Here is a 25,027-nt window from a genome sequence, read left to right on the forward strand (position 1 = left end):
CTTACTGGAGTCAGACAATGGTTCCTCACATCTGCTGGCTGTCCTGTGACTGTGGAATAAACAACTCTGATGGCCATTTAGTCATCCTCATACTGGAGTCATATCCCTGAGGAATCCCAGAGCAGTAAAAATTTAGAAGTTAAATGTTTAACTTTCCAGAATGTTTAACTTTTCTACACAAGACAAACCAAGGCTCACAGAAGCAAACTTCCTTGTTCACTAAACACTCAGCCCAGAAAAATTGAGAGATCGCACATGCAACTGTGAACTTTGCACTGTTGGATTTATAAACTTCACAAACCAAAAATAGATTCTGTGTTGATCCAGGAGTCTACGTTCTAACGACAAACTTATGGGGTTAAAATCTTTTAAATGTTAGATTCAGTTCCTGCTTTGTCCCTCTGCGTGTGATTGAGCCAGGTTTAGTTGATTTGAAGCTGGGAGAAGAAACACATTGCCTCTGTAGGAGTTTCTGAGCCATATGAAGAAAAGTACTAAATAACCAGTTCTGTTAGGTTTCAAAATCCTCCAGGGGGCACCAGAACATTCCAGTGCAGTTGACCACATTTCATTAAGTCCAAAAAGGCTAACTGTATTACCTTATTATAATTGATTCCCCTACTGTAACTTTTTCAGTTCCATTAACATTTTTTTTCATACATTTGCTTTTACAACTTTTGTGAGCTTATGGAATGTTTCTGCCTCTCTGAGGAGGTAGAGGAAGGAAAGTGTTCATCTCTTGGATGAGTTCTTAGAAACTGGAGCCATGTCTCCTCCGGGTAAATATGAAAGCTTTCGGCCCCCTCTGAGGGAAGGATTTTCCAAATGTTCCCAATCTTGCTGGAGGAAAAAAAACTTGAGGAAACTGAGAATTCCATTCACTTTCTCAGCCTAATGGGTATGCATAAGCCACCCTGTTATTATCATCATTAATAATAAACACAGTGAATGTTCGACAGGCACTTCATGGTACATTTTTATATGAATTTTATGCAAAAGTAAAGGGGTTGCCAGGCTACTGCATAATATTACTCAGTTCTGATCCAGGAGTACAAAATTCCAGCAGGCTTCCTGAGCCTGTCCCTCCAATTAGTGGCTACTTCATTACGAATAAAGAACCCTCATTACTGTGGGCCTTCAAGTGAAATAGGATCCCCTACCTCTTCAAATCCGCCTTTCTAAGTACAGACAGTTCCCAACTTACAAACAATCCACTTAAGAACCACCAAGGCATTCAGAGGCTGCTGGAGCCTCTAGCAGCTGCCGCCCGGGCCCCCTGCCCAGCCCCCACCAGTTCTCCTGGTCTGTTCAAGGGAGCTCTGCCCACCCCCCTGCACAGCCAGCTGCCCACCTGCCCCTCTGACTGAAGACTGTGGCGCTAGCTAAGGGTTCAGTGAGGCCTCAGAGCTACCGCTGGTTTTATAGTTGAGCTCAGCTATGGGGTAAATAAGCTTTTGTGGCCTGGCCTGGGAACCGAACCACCATTTAAAAAGAAAAGGAAAAAGAAGAAAAAAACCTGCCTCCATGGGAAAATGTATTATGCATTCCCAACAGCCAGCCGACAAACATTAGAATGACTGTGGGAGCTGACTGCTTCTTGCAACACAAAGATGAGAAAGGATCGGCCTGTGTTCTGAGCTCTGAGTTCTGGGTTCTGGCTCTACCTCTAACTCTAAACCCACAGTGGGATCTTAGTTTATAAACCCTTTAATCCCTCTGAATCTCATAGCATCTGTCAAATGGTAGGAATGGTTTGAATGAGTTATCAGCCTCCTTCTAGTATAATGACTCCAGTTGGCTGTATCCTGTTTCAGTCATTCATTCATTCACTCATTCATTCATTTATTCATTCATAGGCATTTTATTCAAGGACCCTGCATCATGCCAAGCTTTTGAACCAGTGTAAGGGATATAGTCAAATAACACAGATCCCCTCTCTTAAGGGGCTCAGCGTTCAGTGGGGGAGACCAATGTCTAAGCAAATACCTGTAACATAAGTGCTGTGACTAAGATGAGCACTAGGTGTTGTAAAAGCTTGGAGGGTAGCATCTGAATCAGATAAAAGCTTCCTCAGAGAAAATGCTTCCATGACTCATTATCCTGGTTTCTATTTTAATTTTCTCCTCTCCTCAGTTATCAAGGCTGTTTCCTGAGAAGCTAGGGTTCTCTGTTTTCTAGCAGTTTAGCTTAGCCCCTTGGTCCCATGAGAGAATTATACCCTCTTCATTTATCACTGATAAAGAAAATACAAGGGATGTTCTCCTCAAACTAAGGGTGCAGAGCCTTCTTCCCTGCCCTAGGGAGCCACGATCTGAAAGGCTCTTTCTTCCTCCCCCAGGGCCTTCCTTTCCTGAGGAGAGGCAGGATTGCCTCTTGGATTGATCCCTCTTAGATTGCCAGCAACTCTGGTACTCTTAGAGTTCATAAAATTCTGTATTTCACAAAACAGCCACCCTCTTTTCCTCCATATTAATCACTGATTGTAATTATACTCAAAATTCCTGACAGGTTCCCACCCTTACTTCATACTCACTATTGAAAATAGTATACGAACGCAATTGGAAAAAGATCACCTATCCTCTAGAGGGTTACATAACACAGAGGTTTAGGTTTGAATCCTGGCTCTGTGCCTGCCGTGATAGCTAATATTTGGAACTATGTCATTATGAAGGTTCTTGAGCAAGGAAGTAGCCATAGTAGAGTAGTTTTGAGGGGGAAGACCAACGTAGAGGGAAGAAATGAGAGAGAGATTTTCCTGGTTGGAAACGATACGATTAAGAAACCAAATAAATGTGTCATTATCCATTATGAAATTCATAACATTTTTATGCACATCTGTCACAGGGGAATCCATCTATGGAAGCAGTTTGATAATTTTAACTGGAAATAATACTTCAAAATCTTTCCTTTTCATATAAATAACCAAACACACTAAGAAAATTTTAGATAACATTCCACTCCCAATTCCATCACATTCCCTTAGTATGTATTTAGTATAAGAGCCTGACATCATGATGAGGAATGCAGTCTCAGCAGCCAGTGTCTCTGAAGCTTAAATGGTGTCTCCATCACTTCATAGCAGCATGGTCTAGGACAGGCCTCTTAACTTGTCTGTGTTCCAATGGTTTCCTATGGAAAAATGGAGATAATATTAATTGTCTTAACTTAATATGATTCTGACATGGATTAAGTTTGTAATATTGATAAAGTTTTTAGAACAGGATATAGTCCATATTAAGGATAAGACAAGTGTCCATTGTTGCTCAATTCTAAGTATTCATTAAATAATGTGTAAACAAAATAGCCTATACATTGGCTCAGGATATTGAATGGCATGTCTTTTGAGAGATAATATTAAAACAAAAACTCAACTCTAACTGGTTGTCTTATTTCCCCCATCTCCATGGCATAGACCCAGTCACCTATATGCAGTAGAGCCCATTAGATTGAATACTTAATTATGGAAGTGAATTCACAGTGCCCCTTCCCCTATTTGTTCCTTCTGTTCTCTTGGTTTTTATTGAGTTAGGCTTGAAAGCTTAGCTTCAGCTTCATTGTCTCCCTCTCTTTTTCTGACCCATTTATTTGGTTTTAAAATCTCACCATTTCTACCCTGGAATTTTCTCTCATCCATTCCCTCTCTCCATTCTTATAGTAGCCTACACCATGCTGCAAGTTATCTTCCCTAACTACTCCACTGTGGTCACCCCTGCTTAGGGCCCTCAGTAGCTCCCTATCACTTAAAAGAAATGAAGTCCTCGGTTGTTCTCTGGGATGCTTGGGAATCCATCCCTATTTCCAGTTTTTATATTCCCAACAGCCTGTTCTCCAGGGTGACCCCATGATTCATTTGTTCTTGATGGGCCCCATTTATGTAAATCTGTTGCCCTGGCTTAGCTGTTGTGATGCATCTTTCCCCTGCAAAGTGTCCCTGTTTGGACACTTTGCAGTCACTCTATTGCTATCCCATTTGCCAAACTTTGTATTCCTTGACTCCTCCCTCAACTCCCTTTAGCTGAATGCCATCCCTTGATCTGTGCTTGCCCCAAAGCTCCCATTTTCAAAGGCCCATCCAAATGTTTCTTCCTCTACCCTTTCAAAAATCTCCCAGCACACTATAGACACAACTCCTTTGCCACTCAGCACGTCCTACTTTGTATCATGACTATTTTATGTGCTAGTATACCTGTTCTTCCAGGCAGAGGTTTTTGAAGAAAGAAACTATGTCTCAATCACACATGGTGTTTCCTGCACTATCTTAGCAAGGTTAGATATCAGTTACTAAGTACTTACCAAACTCAAAGTGCTATGTGTATGCCATATATTACTATTGGTACCATCTGTATATATTACCTCACTTAATCCTACAAATAACCTTGAAAGATACTGTGTTTCTGTTTACTAATTCAGATACTAAGACTAGGATTAAATGACTTGCTACAAATCACAGGGATAGTAAGTTTAAGAATGAATATTTGAGCCTAATTTCTCTGACTTGAAAGAGAATGCTCTTAACATTTTCACTCAAGGTGGGTGCTTCTCAAACTTTTGCATGTAGCAGAATCACTGAAGGGTTTTTAAAAACATTGCTGAACTATCCCAGTTTCTGATTCATTAGGCTTGGGAAATTATATTTCTGTCAAGCTCCCATGTGAGCTGATGTTGTTGGTATAGGAAGCACACTGCATAAGCATCAACATTCAGCAATGGATGGTTGGATGGATGGATGGGTGGATGGGTGGATGGATAAATATATTTAAGTTAGTATTCCAGGCAGGGCACAGTGGCTCAAGCCTGTAATCCTAGCTACTTGGGAGGTAGAGATTGAGACAATCATGGTTTAAGGCCTGGGAAAAAAGTTCAACAGATGCTCATCTCAACCAAGCTGGGTGTGGAGGTACATACCTGATATCCCAGCTACGTGGGAATCCTAAATAGGAAGATTGCAGTCCAGACTGGCCTGAGCATGAAGCAAGACCCTATCTCAAAAATAACTAATGCAAATATGACTTAGAGGCATGGCTCAAATAGTAGAGTGCCTGCCTAGTAAATGCAAGGCCCTGAGTTCAACCCCGAGTACCAATACCACCACCAACAAAAATTACTGTTTCATAAGTCTTTTCCATGCTACATACATTAGTCACAATTATATACTCACTTCAAATGCTTAAATGATTGAAGTTAATCACTTTTATTTTGCATAGCAATTTTGCTGCCTCATAACATTGTTTAAATCTGAATTTGAACAGACTTTTTCAAATTTTTTTAACCAAAAGAGGACAGAATTCTTTTCCTTTTATCTTTTTTCCTTTCCTTTTCTTTTTCTTTTACATCTTAAACATGTTATTCCAAAATAATATAAAGAACAGTTTGCAGATTGTCCCCATCTTTATCCAGTGTAAGTTTATCTTCCCTGTACTCCAGAATATGTTTAATACACAATAGATTTTAAATATACTGCAGGTCATTTGATTTTATTTCAAGTATGAATGACTTCCCTAAACCTAAATGTATTCTATAGGGAGTATTTGTAAGTATTCTGGGAAGAGAAAAGGCTACCTTGTGATTTTTAATTGTGATATACTCCCCAAGGAGCATGGTTAAAGCAAATCTCCCCCACCCCTACCCTGTGCTGTTTCACTTCTTAACAAAATGACCCGTCATATGACTTCAGCTGTTATTGTGACATAAGAGCAGAGCCCTTTCTCTGTGGAGCACATTGCATCTTACTGATAAAAGGTACAGCTGGAACAGAAGGCGGTGTGCTTGCCCTTGCTCTAGTCCTCACGGAGCCAGCAAATGGCAGCAGGCAGTAATACACGGCTATAACTTAAGGCCCCACATTACTCTACAGGGACATAGAGATGTGCATCACCCTTAGGAAATGCAAGCATTCATAATGCACCTGTGCACTTTCCTGTTTGAAGGGGTACCTCATTTACCAATTCAGAATACACAAGGATTGTGACCTTGCTTGTGGAAGTTAAAAGACCATTGATTTCTACATACAGAAGATGCTAGCAAACTAACTAGCTCTTTTTATTCTCTCACTAAGAGGAACATCTTAATAAACACTAATAAGCAACTATCTGTATTAGTAAGGGTATACCATATAATGAAAAATAAATTTATGTAAATCCTATCCTATATTCTGTTCTGAGGCTATTTTCCAATACATCTTTATATTATTTTATGCCCATGCCTTGTCTTCCCACCAATTTAAAATTTCTTGAGCATGAGGATCATGTCTTGTTCATTTTACCCTCACAACCCCCTATCCAGAGAGGCAAAATTGGCCTTCATGGTGCTAAATACAGGACCTTGCACATAACTCCAAACAATAACATTAAGCATTACAGCATTAAAAGAAGCTTCTCAAATAGATTGTCTCTCTTATATTTGTTCTCCAGTTCTAACAGCAGAAATTCACAAGGCTTGAATAATTCACCCAGGATTGTAAGGCTAGGAAGTCTCTTGTCCAGGCCTAGAACCCAGGCTTTATAACCCCATATTGGATGCCCTTCACCCACCACATTGCTTGGGGTTTGATACATATTTGTTGACTGTGTCGAAGCTGTGTCAAAATCCTCCTCTCCACAAAAACCTTCTCTTCTCTTTCTCACATATACACAGCAAGATGTGTATATCTCTTATTAGGTTGTGTTCTGATATGGCTGCTGGGTTGTTCAAGCTTTGGTATAGGACTACATCTGTAGATGGGTTAGAATGGACTTTAGAGAACAAATATTTGGGGAAGAGGTCCTCAGAATGATGTTCAACAGCAAAGATGTAATTTTCACTTCCTTGGGAAGACTTAGGAGCACAAATGCTGGCCTCTACTTGATTGTTGCTAAACTGATCTTCCCCCCATCCTTATAGAGACTGAGGCATAAAAAAATTTTTACCTACATCCTAAAATCAGTGTTTTCAGTTGTAGTTTTCCTCCAATAGTTCTGTTTCACCTTCATTTTTCTCAGGTGTTTAGGAAAGTTATGATAGTTAGTGGGCATGGTGGTACATGCCTGTAATTTCAGCACCTTTGAGCCTGAGTTATGTAGCAAGACCTGTCTCAAAAAAAAAAAAAAAAAAAACAAGAATGAACAATCAAAAAAAGAGTTATGGTTAGAGATTCTAGCCTGGTCATTATTGTGCCATGGAAGATTGGGGAAATGTCACTTGCAAGTCCCTATACACACCAGTGTTTTCACTAGGAAGCTGTGCCCTAAAGACAGTGATGATGGCAGCAAATCCAACTCAGGGGCTATAGCATCCCAAGGTATTATCTCCCCATGCAGAGATTCTCATTCCCATCACCAACTTCAGGGAAACAATGGATTTCCTTTTAAAAATAACTCTGTGCTACAAAAGTGAGCACATAGAAAGCTTTATGTAGCACACCACATCAAAACAAAATTTAATACATAAAGGCTGAGTAGTGTGAAGTAATGATGCTAGTATTTATATGTAAATACTATGAAGCCTCACATTTGTTCCTTAAACATTCGTTTATTTTCTTAACCGCATTAAAAAACTTAAAATGGCAAATACCTAAGACACATCTATAACAGAAGATATGTGAGACCTCTATGCTACAATTTCAAAACATTGATTAGAAAAATTAGACTTACAAAGAAGAATATACTGTGATTAGAATATAGCATGATTTAGAAGTCTCCATTTTATTAAGATATCAGTACCTTTTAAATTAATCTACAAATTAAATATAATACCAACCAAAATTTCAATAGGAAATACATAGATTTTTATAAAATTGCACAGAAATACTAAGGTCATGAAATAGCCATAGTAATCTTAAAAAACAAGAATGAAAATGGAAGACTTAGATTTGCAGATATTAAGACTTATTATAAAGCTGAAGTTATTAAGATAGTGTGATACCAGCTGTAGAAAATCCAACAGACCAATAGGACAAGACTAGATAGTCCATTAATAGACTCACACATAGAATCACCTAACTTATGTCAGTAACATTACTGCAACTCATTGGAGGAAATAATGACCTTTTTAATAAATGGTACTATATTGATTGGATATATATATATATATATATATATATATGGAAAACAATGCATTTGATGCACAATAATTAATTAGAGGTAGATCATCTTTAAGTCCAAGTAAAACAGTAAGTATTTCAGAACAAAATGTAGATGACTGTCTCAATGACCTTGAAACAGACAAAATGATCTTAATCAGGCACTAATAGTATAAAATAATAAATTACACTATGAAAATTAAGAAAATCTGCTCACTAAGAGAGACCCCATTGAGAAAAGATAAATGTAAACTACAGACAGGATGAAGATAATTTTAACACATACATCCAACAAGGGACTGGTATCCAGAATTTCTAATGTTCTACAAATCAAAAAGAAAATTATTGACTGCCTAGTTAAAAAATGTGCAAAACATTTGAACAGGCACTTGACAAAAAAAGATATTGAAATTGCTAATATGAATGTGTAAAAGTACTTTATCAGTCATCAGGAAAATGATAATTCAAATTCACCAATGGATGTAGATATCCCAGTCATCCTGGAAGGAAAAGAACATGCAGGAGCATGTGCTAACTGCTCAGAGACCACATCTAGAAATGAAGCATATTACTTCTGCTCACATCCCATGGAGAACACTTTGTCTCATGGATATGTTCATTTTCAAGGGAGTCTAAAAATACAAAAGTGCAAATAAATTTTAGTGGACAGCTAGCCACCTTAGCCACAGAGCACTTGGTCATCAGTGAAAGGCCTGTAATGATAAAAGGAGTCATTGTATACAAAATGTTAATGGTTCAAGTGTGTACAAAGAACATAGAACCTAAGTTTTCCAGAACCACTGATCTAGAGCAAATAGGAATGCAGGTATTTCCAAGAGAAAGGAGTCAAGAAATGCCACAGCATTGTATCAAATCTCAACACAGAAAATGTTTTACAGATTTAGACTAATAGGAAATTGAAGCAGCTGAACCGCTTCCTTCTTGGCATATAATTACTGTGACAGTCCTTCCTTAAAAAAAAAAAAAAAAGACCACCACATCAAGTGACAGAATGTCAGTCATCAGACTACAGAAATAGAAGCTCCAGATCCAAAAGCTAGGATGGTATGGATTGCTGTGCACCAGTTTTGAAGCTATTTGACTCGCATTTTTAGCACCTACTGTCAGTACAGGGGCAACAAAATCAACACATGGGCCTTTCACAAGCTCATAGGGAATACAGAAGACACTTGATTGAGATAGCAGTGACTGCACCAGGTGAAAAGTGTCATGTAAGGAAATGGAGGTCTATAATGAGGTGCTGTAAGAATCCCACAGCAGAGAATCTAAGTCAAACTTGGGGAGCAAGGTGTACTCCTTAGAAGAGGGAAGATAAGCTGAATATTGAAGGGTTTATGAGGACAAGAATGTGATGTTAATGGGAACAACAGTAAAAAAAAAGGACAAAACCCCTATATAAGTTGGGAGTTTGCACATAGTTTAATTTTGCTGGTGAGACGAATGGGAGAGAGAGAAGCCAAAGAAGAAGGCAGAGAAGTGGGCCAGGGATGATCATGAAAGGGGTGTACTTGGGGTACAGATCTGATTTTACCCTTGATATTTGGGGGATGCCCAGGGTTGTTTATGCACCATTCCTTCCAGGTTCCCTTGAACACCCAGACCAGCCACACTTTGCAACTCGGCAACATGGGATTCCTCAAAGTCAAGCCACATTCACTTGTATAGACCCAGTAGAGTAAATACTCCCAAACAGGGAGTACATTCTGCAAATCACTTCACCTGTGGATTAATTGGATGACTTCTTGAGTGTGAGAGTTAGAAACTTAATGGTGACTGGCCACCCATAGCATAATAAAACTATACTGTAGTGTAAAACACAAGCCCAGGTAACATAGGCAGCCAAGAGACAAAAGCAAATTCTTAACCTCTCTCATAGACATGAATAAATGATCAAAATAGAGAAACAAAAATAAAAAGAATCATGATATATTTTAAAACCACAATAGCATATAATAAATATCAATGGGATAAAAGATAATATTGTATGCTTTTGCCATGTGCTGAAATATGTGCTTCTCAGATTAGAGAGAAATTGATAAAACGGGTACCCTGGGTTTAGTCTTGTGACCTGAGTTAATACTTCCACTAATGACCCGAAAGAGGAAGTGAACCCAGTCGGTTAAATTTTCTGATGGCAGAATTGATTTCTTAAGTTAAAAACAGAAAACAAGAAAGAAAAAAGGGGAAAAAAAAAACCTTACCAGCTCAGTAAACATTAACAATGCTAGGAATGTGATAGTTGGCTAAATTAATTTGAAAGGTATTTGCATGCTACATTATAAATTATATGATTGGGAATAATTTTACCTGCATGTATTTCAATTTGCCATAGACTTGAAAGTAGAAGACTTTTAGCTCTTTGGTCCTACATCAACAGATGTAATTGCATAGTGAATAATTGCATTTTAAAATGTACAGCTAGAATCACAAACTTGTAATGCATTAGAATATTTTAATGTCCCAGTTAACAAACAAGGAAAAAAAGCAGTAGAGAAAGTGCTTGGCACCCCTGTTTGGAAAATATACAGTTAAATCTTGTTCATCTGAGATTCAATACAACTGGGAAGGCAAAGTGATTTAGTGAAATAAGCATGGACTTTCACATCCTGACCCCACCCCTGCCAGTCAAGTAAGTTTGGGCAAGTTATGTCATGGTTCTGAAGCCCAGTTTCCTTTTTTTGTGAAATAGAAATAGTTACAAAATTACGCTGTGGACATGTTGTGAGACTAGAATGAGAGCATACACGTGTATAATACCTAATCAATAAATGGTGGTGGGAGCAATGAGGAAGGGTGGTGGTGTCTGAGAAAGTCTGAACAGTAATTCAACAAAGCATGTTGTGCACATTGAAGAGTAATGTTCTGTAGTGCGAAAGCAAGGCTGGAGGAGGACTTGTTCACTCATTCCGGTATCCTCTCTTTGTTCAGTGTTTTGCGTGCCTGCTATCTGCACGGCACGTAGCTTTAGCATTGTAAAATTAAATAGTGTGGTTTCCACCCTCAGGAAGCTTAGAATGTGGAAGATAGCTGAGCACATATGACAGCAGATAGCATTTGCCATAGTTTTGAGTTATAAAAAGGTTGCTTGCAGACTGGGTTGACTGTAGAGAGGAAGAGGCTGCTAACTTTGCTGAGGAACATGGCAGGAAAAGATTCTCAGAAAAGCAAAACTTTGAGCAGAAAGGTAAAAGGAGAGTGAGAGTTACCACGTGGACGACAAGGGAGAAAGCAGTCCAGGCAGAGAAAATGAGCAGAAGCACTGGGCACAGATTTGGTCTGGTGTGGCTGGACAGTGTCAGCTCACCGTGCCTGGAGCAGGCAGTACCTAAGAGGTGATGTGGGAGAGGAGGCAGTCAGGGTCTGGTAGGCAGCTTCTGTTTCATAGGAGAGGAGAAAACTTCCAACTCAGGCTGGTCCTGGCTCTTCTATTCCTAGGCTTTTCGGTTTTAGGCAAATTCTTTTCTGTCTTGATTTTCAACTCTATATAGTTATAGAAGAAGCAATTTTAACAGGAACCATCCACAGTGACTTTTGAACCCACGCCCCCCACCTTTGACTTCTGCTTTGTGATCAGAATGCATTGTAACCCTGGACTCTTGAAGAGGGAGGAAATTGGTGAGTTTTTTCCCATGAGTATCTGAAAATGTGCCTCTGAGTGGACAACATGCCAAAGTCACATGCTTTGAGACAGTGTCAGCTTACATATCAGTGCCTTGTCCTGATGACATAGCCAAACACCAAACCCTTTTCCTGTATAAACAGTTTTCATGCATGTGAAGATGCCACATAAAGGATTCAGTTTAATCTATAAATTCAGCAAGGGTATAGCTGGAGAACCTAACATTGTCACTGCTTATACATTACTGCTGAATTGTTAAAGCTCATAGTGTATGTTTAGGAGGAAATGAAGTAAAACAACAACCACATATTCCTTGTTTTTGTCAAAATACTGATTATTAGCCTTCAGAGCCCCAGCATTAAACACTTACAGATCCTTTCCTCTTTTTTCACTTTTTTATTGACTTCACCTTCCCTCTCCCTCAAATCAACCTAAACTCCCTCTATCCTCAAAATGGACCAAAAGGCAGCTTGGTGAGCCCATTCTGCCCCCCTCCCCAGCTTACCACCCTCATGTTCTCCACACTGCTTCAGCCACTAACTATGCTCTCCTCATTTTCATTAACTGAGGTCCTGAACCTCACAAGGCTTCCTCTCTTTTGTCTTCTAGCCTGGGGAAGTGCTGTCTCCAATGTGAGGTTAACCGCCCCATCCTCTACTTCCTTGTGTCTGTGGAGTATGCATCTCCTTGTGGTCCTGTGCTAAAATATCTTATTCATCAGTATCTTTCCTCCAGGACTTAGTTGTAATTCTCTTAAGTATAGTGCTAGAATGCTGCTGTTGAGACTGGGTGTGTTTACTTGTTCCCCTCACTATAGAGTATGAGTTGTCTCTCTTTTTCTTGTCTGCTGGAGGGAGTGTCCCATACTATAACATGAAAAGGAATAAGCTTTATACTCATATTTAAATATTCAGTTCCTATGGACAAGATCCATTGTAAAAACATGCAGTAAAGCTGGAGGCATGGTTCAAGCTGTGGAGTCCCTGCCTAGCAACTGCCAGGTCTTGAGTTCAAACCCCAAACTCACCAAAAAAAAAATGAAAGAAAGAATATATAAATTTGTTTTCTGAAGTTGCATATCGCAACTATCCATATTGTCATGTGTTCATTTTCAAAATAAGAGTTTTTTAACTCACCCCCATTAAGTTGGATTAAGAGTATTATATTATCCATTTGTTGACAAACTTATGCTTTAATAAAGAATGTAAAGTAGATGAGAAAAATACATACTTAGGGAATGACCACACACTTGTAATCCTAGCTACTCAGGTGGCAGAGATCAGGAGGATCACAGTTGGAAGCCAGATGGGGCAAATAGTTCTCAAGACCCTAGCTTGAAAAACCCCATCACAAAAAAGGGCTGGTGGAGTGGCTCAAGGTGTAGGCCCTGAGTTCAAGCCCCAGTACAGAAAGAGAGAGAGAGAGAGAGAGAGAGAGAGAGAGAGAGAGAGAGAGAATAACCACAGTTCTTAGAGTAAACCAAGCATACTCCAGTCTCAGGACCTTTGCATTTACCATTCATTTTGCTTAGAGTCCTCTTCTGCCTCATACTTGTATGGTTTCCTTCCTCATTTCTTCCAAGTCTCTGCTCCAATATTATCTTTTTGTAAAGGCTTTCTGTGACTGTAACATATAAAACAGAAGCTTTTACTTCCCCCTCCCAAGCTCTGCACTCATATTTCTCTCGTATGTCTTTACTTTTCACCATCTAAAAAGCTACACATTAGCTCTAGTTGTTTATTGTCCAGTTCATCCACTAGAATGTAGTCATGAGAGCAGATACTTTGCTGTATTTCCTACTGTCCCTAGCACCTAGAACTGTAAGTGTTCAATAATACTTCTTGGGAAGAAGTAAATTAAGAAATAAGTATTGCAGCTCATAGATTTGAATATACTTGATATGTTTTAATCATTGCCTGTATTAACTTTATTGATGATCAGATTGTTTCATTATTGGTTGACTCCTGAGTCCTTTTGGCATGGTTCCAGTAGTAATCCTCCCTGGTTTCCAGTTCAAGGTATTTTAGAATCTTATATACTTCCTGCACCTTGGACTCAGCAACTTTGCCAGGGAGCCTTGGTTACTTGAAGAAATACATGATAGTTAGAAAACATGATGTCAGTGCTAGAGGTATTTGTTCCCTCTGAGTTAGCCATCATTCTGAGATATTTATCATGCACAGAGCTAGAAAATGCACTTTATATGATTTGATCTTAATAATGAAAGCAAAGAAAGCAGAATTACTAAGTTCCTATGTTACTTTCCTATTCATTAAGTTTTGAACTGGAAAGCATTAAAGGGAATTCTTAAAGAAAGGCTGAAGCTCAATCCATGAAAGGAGCTAATATGTACTAGTTGTATTTAAACACATTTACTCACCAGATGCATATGAATTGTGTCCCAGAAAGAACTTGTGTATACAAGCACAGAAATGCTCCCAGAAAGCTTTGAGAACTCAGAGATGTCAGAAATAGCATAACATGCAAGTGTTGTCCTATTTAAAAACCCAAAAAGTTGATATAGTAAATTATATTATGATTCTTGAACAAGTCTAAAACTGATTACTGTATAGATGGTCTGTAAGCAACTTAAGGAAAAAGCATGTTTATTTTGAAGCAGAAGGGATTCTCTTTAAATCTAAAACCAACCCAATTCCATTTTCTGTTGTTGTATCTTGTATGTCTCATAGCATATTTTATGTATAAAATAGGCAAAAGTGAGTTAGAAGTTGGAATTTTTTAACAGCCAGACTCAACTCTATGCTGTCCATAAAGACACAGGCTAAAAGTTAAGAAAAAAGCAACAGATAAGCAGATAGTCTGCAAATCCCAATTTAAAAATATGAAGTGACCATATTATAATATTAGAAAAAGTAGACCAGAATAAGAACTGTTGCTAAAAATAAAGAGGGATCTTTATTAATAATAATAAGGTTAATTCAAAAAAAGTTTACAACAACCAAATTTTATGTACAACTAACAAAGTATAAAATAAATGAAGTAGGAAAAATAGATAAGCAAATAATAATAGTTAGAAATTTCAACACTGTTTTTTCAGTAATTGATAGACAAAGTAGAAAGAAATCGATAAGGACATTGAAGATTATCAGCTACCTTGATCTAACTGACATTTACAAAAATCTCCATCCAACATCATATTTTATTCTTTTTAAGTGCACATGAAACATTCATCAAGATGGAGCATATTTGGGTTCATAAAACAGGTCTGAATAATTTTTCTTCAGTGCTGGGATCAGATCTAGGGCCTCATGTGTGTTGGGCAGACATTCAACCACTGAACTACCCTCGTAGCCCCTGAATAAATTCTTAAACATTTAATTATGCAAAGTGTTTTCTCTGTCTATGACAGAAGTAAGCTATATATGGAATGTCCCCCCAAAATAATTGGAAATTAAGCAGTATCCATCTAAATAACCCATGGATCAAAAGAAGGTATCACAAGAGAAATTAGAATATATTTTGAAATGAAGGGAAAGCTCAAAGCAGAATGAGTGGGATGTAGCTAAAGCAATGTTTTGAGGGAAATTTATGCCATTAAATGATAATATTAGAAAAATAAGGATATTCTCATCCAATAATCTAAACCTTTATCCTAAGAAGTTAGAAAAGGAACAAATTAGACCTAAGATAGCAGAAGGAAGGAAATGACTACGAGCAAAAACAAATAAAATTGTAAAGAGAAAATCAATAAAATCAAAAGCTGGTTCTTAGGGAGAAATCAGTAAAATTGATAACCTCTAATTAGTTTGACCAGTAACAAAAGTCAGAGACATAAATTATCAATATAAAAATAAAACAGAACATTCCTATAGATACTACAGATATTAAGAAATAATAAATATTATGAACAATTTCAGTTTGAAGTTGATTTGATAATTTGAGTAAAATTAATAAATTAATTGAAATATAAAAACTACCAAAGCTTACTCAAATAGAAACAAGTAACACAATAGCCATATACATATTAATATATTGGATTTGTAGTTAAAAACCTTTTCCAAAAAGGAAATTCTGGTCCCATATGATGAAATGTATCAAACATTAGTACCAAAAGGAAATGGACATGAGGTTTCTTTTGTGATTGATGAAAATGTTCTAAAATTGATCTGGTCATGCTTATGCAAGCCTAGGGATATACTGAGAGCCATTGAATTTTACACTTTAAATGGCTAAATTTATAGGGCGTGAATTATAGCTCAATAAACCTATTAAAATATTCACAGTAGAATCCAACAGTATACAGAAAGGGTAATATAGTTTGACTAATTGTGAGTTTTCTAAGGAATAGAGATCAATTAAAACCCAGTCAGTATAATCTGCTGCATGAGTAGACCAAAAGCGAATAATGTAATTATCACAATAGACCCATAAAAAACATTTGATAAAATCCAGCATACATTGTTCATAAAAATTCTCAGCAAACTAGGAGTGGAAAGAAACATCCTCAATCTGAGTGGGCATATATGAGAAACTTGCAACTGACATCCTACTCGATCATGAAATCCTCTGCTTCCCTCTAAAATCAGGAAAAAGGCAAGTGTGTTTTCTCACATCAACTTCTATTCACTATTATCATGGCAAGTGTGTTAAAGCAAGAAAAATATAAAAAAGACAGAGAAGTTGGAATCTCAAAGAGGTTTTAAAATTAATAATTGAATTTAACCATCACAGGATACAAGATCATGTTATAAAAATTAGTTTATTTCTGGTAATAAATAATTGGCAATAATTTTTGAGGAATGAATGATAGCATCAAAAATTTGAAATGCAGGCAACAAATTTATCAAAATATGTGTAAAACCTGTATATTAAAATTTATAAAAGAAAATGTTAAGGAGGTTAAAGACAAAAAGTAGAGTTAGACTATGTCTGTCAGATATTAAGATATCAGTTCTTTCCAATAACTCTGTAAATTCAGTGCAATCCTAATAATAGCTCAAGGATCTTATTGTAGAAACTGACAAGCTAATTCAAAGATTTGTATAGAAATAGAAGTATCTGGAATAGCCAAGTCAATTTTGAAAAATAATAAGATAACTACAAAATATAGTTCAGTGGTAGAACACATGCCTAGCATCCCTAAGGTGTGAGACCTCAAAAAAGAACAAAATTATAGGACTTACACAATTTGATGTTAGGAGTTATTACAGGCAATAGTAATCAAGACAATGTGGTATTGATATAAGGATGGACATTATAAATCAAAATAATAGAATAGAAAATACAGAAATGAACCCACATATGTATGACTTACTGATTTTGCTGTAGACACCAAGGTAATAAAATGGGTGATTGGATAATTTTTAAACAAATGGTGCTGTAACAGTTGGATATCCACAGGCAGGTAAAGCAAAGTGAATCAGCAGCATGTACAAAATATAGAGCATATACAGAGTGAACTTGAAATGCTTTTAGATCTAAATATGATAGCTAAAAACATTAAATTTCTAGAAGAAAAAGCACAGGAAAAAATCTTTGCTACCTTCAGTTAGAGAAAGGTTTGTTAAGGTATAAAAGGAAAACTTAATAAACTGAACTTTCATTAAAATTAATACCTTTTTCTTTTCAAAAAACACTATTAAGAAAACGAAAGGCAAGTTCCAGACTTGAAGAAAATATTCCCATATCAAGAACTCTTACAATTCAGCAATAAAAAAGACAAACCTAACTTTTAAAAAAAGGCAAAATATTTTAATGGACATATTGCTAAAATTATATAAGAGGCAAATAAGACATGAAAAGAAGTTCAATATAATTAGAAATTACAGAAATGCAAATTAAAGTCACAGTAACTATGTCTACATATTCTCCAGTCTAGCTAGAATTTTAAAAACTGAAAATACCAAGTGTTAATGAGAATATACAGCAAATAGAACTTGCATTCATTGCTGATGTTAATGAAATACGATAGTCATTTTGTAAAATGGTTTGGCACTTTCTCATAAAGTTGAACATACATTTAATATATGATTTCAGTCTTCTTCCTATTTACCTATGAGAAATGTCCTCACAAAAAGTTGGGCCAAAGGTTTACAGCAACCTTGTTCAAAGTAGCCCAAATTGGAAACAATGCAAATGGATATATAAGTTACAGTGAATCCATAGAATTAAGTACTAGATATTTTAAAAGGTCACATTATTATTAGTACATGCAACAAGTGAAGGATTATATTGAGTGAAATATAACCTAGCTACAAAAAGACTAGACTACATTATATGATGCCATTTATGTGAAACTCTAAAAATGACAATGATAGAAAGCAGATTAGGGGTTGTTGCTTGGGAACTTTGAGGGGACAACAAAAATGTTCCATATTATGATTATGGTAGTAGTATATAGCTATATACATTTGTCCAAAAATTCACAGAATTATAAACATACACTTAAATTGTAGCTCAGTGAAACTGATTAAAAAGAAAGATGATTACAATAATGATGATAAAGGCAGTGACAGAATCATCTCACAGGACATAAATACACAGATACCTTTTCTGTGTATTTTTCCTCTAGAAAATGAGGATCCACTGACCACAGTGTACCTCAGGGAATTTGATGGACTGAATTCTTCCCACTGTGTTCAGGAGCCTGAGCTAACAGCCCTTTGCAAGATTTTCAATAGTAGAAGCTCTGTTGAGGCTGTGACTTGAAGTCTCCCTATGCCTACATCCAAACTAAGTTCAGCATTGCTGGCTAGGGATTCCTAAGATGATGACTCTGTGCTTTATCCAAATCTCAGACTCAGGACACTGCAGATCAGTGGTTGTCAATGATTCTCTATTCCAGAGGTTTGTGTAAGGAGTGTGGAGTAGAGAACCAAATACACCTAAGTCTCAATCTAATTTTTATATGTAGAAAAACATAGAGATCTCAATCTCTCTCTCTCTCCCTCTCTCTCTCTCTCTCTCTCTCTCTCTCTCTGCCCCCCGACCCCAGACCAACTTTCTTTTCTTCACATTACAACAGTCATGGACCAGGACTTCCTAGTTGTAGCACTTTTGTCATTCGAGGATGGAGACTTATTTTTTTCTAGTTCCAAGTTCAGAAATCCTAAGAAAGGGCTGTGGTTCACCCAGCTTGGATTATTGCCTTTCACTGAACTAGCCAACCATGGTGCATTATAACTGACTCAGCTTTGGTTAAGTTGTCTATCCTGAGCCTGTCTGTGGGAGTGGCCTATAAAAAAGCATACCAGCCCCCATTTGAACTATGTTATTAGGACAAAGAGAAGGAACTTTTTTTCAAAATAAGGTAAAGTATTGAGGAGAGACCAAAAAGTTGCTCCTGAAGTCTACACTTGTCTGTGTACACATGTGTGGTATACATAGTCACACATACTTCCTTGTATAATATAATACCAGAATTGCTCCTGCCATCAAGGAGTAAGCTATGACAACTCAAAACAGTCATGTTAAAGTGATTCAACATGGTACTTGATTATCTGACCTTTGAGAAGTCTTGATTTGTTAGCCTCAAACAAAATGATCCTCTTCTAATGAAGTCAGATATCTGACCTTGTTTTCCGACTTCCGATTGGCCCAATTAGACTTTGTGTCATGGCCTCTTGCTAAAGTCCAAAAGAAGTAGTTAGCATATCCTATGATCTTACAACTTTTCCCTGAATGAGAATGCTGCCTCTGAGGGAAATAGGGATGAACAGATCAAGTTAATTAGGGAGGAATATTTGACAGCTAATTGAAAAGAAAGCCAGAATTCTGATATGGTTTGAAGGGGAAGTGTCCACAGAGGTTGATAGGTACAATCAGCTAGTGGAAAGTCAAGTTAGACAAGAATATTGGGATTTAGTCCTACACTAGGTCCTGTTTTACCCCCTAAATATCTCTCAAATCAGTGCATTATTTTCCATATCCAGCATTACTACCTGAGGTCTGAAACCAACATCATCTTTCCCCTCAACTTCAGATCTAACCTTATCACTTTCATCTCTCTCCTTGTCTGTCTCCACGCTGCAGTGAGTGATCTTGTCATACTGCAGATAGGATCCTTTATCTTCTTTGATTAAAAGCCTCCAATGTTTTTCCACTGTTATAGCACAAAAACTAAAATCTTGAACACACCAAGTCCCTACTCCAGGATATGACCTGACCCATCTCTCCTGCCTCATCTCATACCACTTTCCTTCCTGTTCGCAGCAACCTAGCCTACTGTCTTGTAGGACATCCCTTTTGTCTTCGATCCTAGGGCCTTTGCATATGTTCCTCCCTCTGTTGTATAACTCTCTCCTTGTATAGTTACTTGTGCTTAACCTTTCAGAATATAGGTTTAGTACTTTGTCCTTGGAGGACATCCTCTGGGTATAATTCCTTGGTTGGTCATTCTTGTAGGACTATATGTTTTCCTTCTGAGCACCTCATTCCATCTGTACTTAAGTCTTCACCAATATGAAAATTCCCACTGGACTGTCAGATCCACAAGGGCAAAGTCTACCTCCATTTGTGCTTGCTGCTATCAGCTTAGACAAGATAACCAGTAAACATTTACCTAATGAATGGGTGGAGGAAATAGAGCTATATCTCCTGAAAGAAGATCTAAAAATAAGAGAATTGTTTTTGCTTTATTTTGCTCTTAAAGGAAATAAAACACCTGGAAAAAATGTAAAAGTATGCTCAGATTATTTGGTTGTTGAGTAATATGAAGACCTTTCCCACTGGAAAGGGAAGCCAGATTGAATTTGAGGATGAATAGCTTTGGCTTCACCCTATGTAGTTCAAGTTGGGGCTACCAGGTAGAATTTCAGGTTAGGAGAATAAGTACAGAGAAATATCCTGTACTTTTGGCAGTAGAGACATTGCTGCTTTCTCTGGTAAATTGAATTTCTGTGGCCTGGGGAATGCAAGACCCAGACTCAAGAGGTTCTAATATGCCTAGTCATTTCCTAGAATTTGGGGACTAAGAAGAAAAAGGTGAGGTAACTGAAATAAAATGAAGAAATAAACAAAGGGTACATTTATTTGAGCAAAAAAATTTTAAAGAGCCTTGAAAACCACAGGAGCTCCTCAAGATGTTTATGTAATTGAATATAATTTATCTGGGATTGAGAGGAATAATAATCAAAACATTTTTCACTTAAGTGTGTCTGGAGGCATATGAAATTATACTCTTGTTTGGTGGTAGCCTGTGCTCGGCTGTGGCCTTGGTGTTTTGTCCTTGGGCTGCAAACTGGAAGTATGTTTTATAGAGCAGACACAGAACACAAAATATTAAATGAATTTTACTGTATTCAAAATGCCCAACAGTGTAACATCCTCCTTGTTTGGCAGGGAAAGGGCTCAGCATTTGGAAACTCAGCAGTGCATTCAGTATTTTGATAATCATTGTTGACACACAAAGCATATGGCCTTTCAGAACTCACTGGGTCAAGTGTTGAAGTCATCTTCTGGGTTTCTAAAATTACCTTTGAAAATTCAAATGAAATTTAATTAGGGCATATTTTAAACTATATTAATTCATGGGTCTAGTGTTACAAGCAAGTGAAGTAAGTTTTCTCCTAAGATATCAGAATACAATTAGTAACTGATTATATTAATGTAAAGGAATGATCAAAACTCATACTTCTGCAAAAATTACTTTGCATTTAATTAGAAAATCTACAACTGTGAAAATGGGACAGTCTTACATTTGCTTGGTACCTCCTAGCTATGGTATAAGACCCATCTGAAATATTGCCTCTTCTCTGAAGCCTTCATTGTCTCTTTCTTTACTGTTTATATCCGTTATCTGTGGCCACAATACCATTTGAAATTAGCAACCATAATATACAGTGGTTGAAAACAAGAAGCATCTCCTTATTCTTCACAAGTCTGTTGTTAGAAGGGCAGCTCTGGTCTCTGGGCTCACCCACATGTTGGTGGTCAGCTATGGGGCAAGGTGGGGGGCTCTGTTAATAATGGCTTGGCTCCTCTACAGCTGGGCTATATCCTGAATGCATGTTGAGTCTCTCCCACCCCTCCAGCTGGCCAGCCAGGGCATATTCTCATCCTATCTCAGAGAAGCAAGAGAGAAAGTAAAACATGCTAACATTTTTTTCAAGTTTCCAATTGCATGACATTTTTTTAGCTCCTCATAGGCCAAAGTAAAGTCTCATGGCCAAGCCCAGAGTCAGAGAGGGAAGAGACTATGAAGTTACAAGGGAGAGAGTGGTGACACTAGAAAGCTGCTGGTTAGAGTTTTAATGCCATCATCCTTCAGTGACCCCCCACCCCACCACCAGATCATTCCCTCATCTGTTCTACCTCTGTTCCTCCTCTCAGCTCTCATTGTGTTACAATACAGTTGCTAACTTGTCAGAACTCCTTAAGGCTAGGAGTCCTTATGACAATGTCATTCATTCTTAACTATTTATTGACTACCTGTTATATGTCCTACTCCTTTACAGGCATCTGCCATGCCTAGTGTTAGACCTGACACAAAATAGGCACTCAATAAATATGTGTTGAATGAAATCACACATGAAAGTTCACTCCCACATGTATTTCCTTTCCTTTCAGAGGAAAAGACTGAGGACAGATACCTTTCAGAATTCCAGTTGAGGAGGCTTTCCTGGCCCAAGCAACTGGTGACTAATGGGGAGACCTTCGATGAAAATCCCAGCTGTTGAACATCTTCCCCCCAAGACTCCCACTTCTCCCCTCCAGAACTCGGGTGTTCTCCTTTCCATCTCCTTATTCCTCAAAGAAAGGCAGAAAATCACCAACATTAACTCTTGTAAACTCTTCTTATACTCAGAACTCCCAAGAGCTGAAAGGGTAGCTCCCCACTCTATTATAGGAAATGATTTCAGCTCATGGTATGGTCAGTTTGAGAGGAGCGGATGGCTACTGTTCTCTGGTCCTCCCAGGTCTGTAGATAGAGAAAACAGAAGAATTCTTTGGAAACCTTTTATATAACTATAGATGCTCTTCATAAGACTTCGATTCACACAGGTATGAATTCTACCACTATGGTGTTATTTCCCAGTTCCATAGACTCCTATAGGAAAATCTACATGTGTTTCTGGGTTGAATCATAATTTTGAGCTTCTTGATTTTTCAGGGAATAGTGTAACTTTCTTGGGAGGCAGAGTAGCATGGCTTTGGGGTCAGGGCCCTTGCTCTGAGGAAGCCTCTCAATCCTTATCAGTGAGGGAAATAATCATAGCAGGAAGGTTGGCATGCGGTAAAGTAAATCAGTTGTTATATTTGCTATTACTATTCCTATTATTTTATAATCCCTATATTGTATAAACTATAAATATTAGTACTGGTTGTAAAATTAATGTATTTATATAAAATGATACATTTGTTTTCATGAGAAAATAAAAACACCACCTGGTATCTTACAATGAACATTATTGTTAATAAGTGTTACTTCCAACTCTGTTACCCACCTAGTATCTACAGCTTCTTGAATTATCTGAGATAAATTAATATTTGAACTAATCAAGTTGAATACATTATATATGTACAGTTAATCATATGTAGAAAAAGTGATTTGAAAAAACTTGGTTGGCATTCCCTGCCAAAATATGTTCTGATGACACTGGATTAGAGGAAGAAGAAATTTTCACTTCATAATTTTTAAAGTAGCTTTTATTATGGTGAAAATAGTATATATTCATGTATGAAAATGGAAAATTGAGGTCTGTTGAAACTACTCTAAGAATTAAGGGGAGGGAGATAAAGGAGAATGATGGAGGAAGTGAATTTAACTAATATATATTGTAAGTACTTTGTAAATGTCATAATGTATTCCCCATGCAATAATAAGATTAAAAAAGGGTTTAAATAGCTGTATTAAGGTTAAAACCTTCTAATTTTATTATGCAATTATATATGGAATTGACATCTTGAATCTTTCCTTGGCCTCTACTCCCTTCCCTGAATTACTGTATGGTTCAGGATGGGTGGAGGATTGCTGCTATATATTACTCAATAATAAAAATTAAAAGACTACCGGTAAGGATAGTTTTTTTAGGTTGAACTCCTTGATATGGATTGGCTTCTGGAACAGAGGAAGGACATTAATAGAAAAACAAGTGAAAGCCAAATAAAGTCTATAGAGTAGTAAATGGGATGTATCCATGATAACTTCTTCACTTTAGCAAATTATGTAAGATGTTAACAGTAAGACAAGTTGAGTGAAGAATGTATGGAAACTTAGCTTCCAAGGACTCTAGGAAGTGGACCAAAGCTTATTCTCTGTGCATCTCAATACTTGTTCCCCTTCTGGTTAGTTTGTAAATGCCTTGAGAAGACAGAAATGTTAACATTAGCCTGAGAGAAAAAAAAAGACAAAACACCCAAGGATGGTAAATCTGCTCTAAATGGTAATTTTCAGTACTCTCATTTAGGTCCTTTGGAGGTAAAGAATAGATGTTGTTAGGTCTTCTCATTTGACTAGAGTTTTCAAAGTATAAATAAAAGAGAGAGTCCCTACTATTCGTCTTTTCTCACCTGAAAATTTTAACTACTTTGAGTGGTTCAATAATTCCCTTTTACTTTCATAGGTACAGACACAAGTACGCCTTGCGAAAAAAAATTTTGACAAATTGAAGATGGATGTGTGTCAAAAAGTGGATCTTCTTGGAGCGAGTAGATGCAATCTCTTGTCTCACATGCTGGCAACATACCAGGTAACAAAGTGATGTTTGTTTCAGTGAAGAAAGAATGGCATGAGGATTAGATAACATAAAACCGATGTCTGAGCTGAAACAGTGGTTTGGGCATTTATGAAGTTTGGAATGCTTTCTCAGAAATTACTTGCCACATCTCTGCCTTCTAGCGTCTGACAGTTTAATCAAAGTGAGTATAGTAGTAGCTATTCTCTTGTATAAACACTGTAATTTCCAATTTCCCTGCATTTACTTTGTGGTCCTTTCTGCCTGGAGCTCCTTTTGCCTCCATTTGTGTCTTTCCAAATTCTATACTTTTTGATGTACCAAACCAAATGTCAAATCCTTTAAGTAAGCATCCTGTGAAGTCCCTTACTATTGTGCCTTACAAGTCTCATGGCATACTTTTCTCTTTGGGTTGTCATTTTCCAGTGCACCTGGTTTTTGTCTCCCCTAATAGCCTCTGAATTTCTTCAGCATGGCACTTGTGTCCTTTACAAGTGCTATTGACCCCCAACTGAGGGTAGGATGCCAAAAGCTGGGTATTGTAGGAGATGTGAAAATTAATACGACCAGATTCCTCATCTTCAGGAAGCTGGAGACAGGAAGGTCTAACTTCCTAAACCTCTAGGTCAAAGCAGGATGCACAAAAAAATAAATAAAGTTCTAAGAAAGCCAATTAGGGTTTGAAGAGGGAGAAAT

At 37.4% G+C, this 25,027-nt stretch overlaps 1 protein-coding gene across 9 annotated transcripts in view; it reads left to right on the forward strand.

Moving 5' to 3' along the window:
* Ica1 (islet cell autoantigen 1) overlaps positions 1 to 25,027 on the forward strand; it is a 144,279-nt gene that overhangs the window by 79,643 nt on the left and 39,609 nt on the right. For all 9 annotated transcript variants that reach the window (XM_074064673.1, XM_074064676.1, XM_074064672.1 and 6 more), the window contains one exon: positions 24,221 to 24,346. In XM_074064673.1, the coding sequence (XP_073920774.1) occupies positions 24,221 to 24,346 (126 nt within the window). The remainder of the gene's footprint in view (positions 1 to 24,220; positions 24,347 to 25,027) is intronic.

Source organism: Castor canadensis, chromosome 2, assembly GCF_047511655.1.
Source record: "Castor canadensis chromosome 2, mCasCan1.hap1v2, whole genome shotgun sequence".
NCBI classification, from domain to species: domain Eukaryota; kingdom Metazoa; phylum Chordata; class Mammalia; order Rodentia; family Castoridae; genus Castor; species Castor canadensis.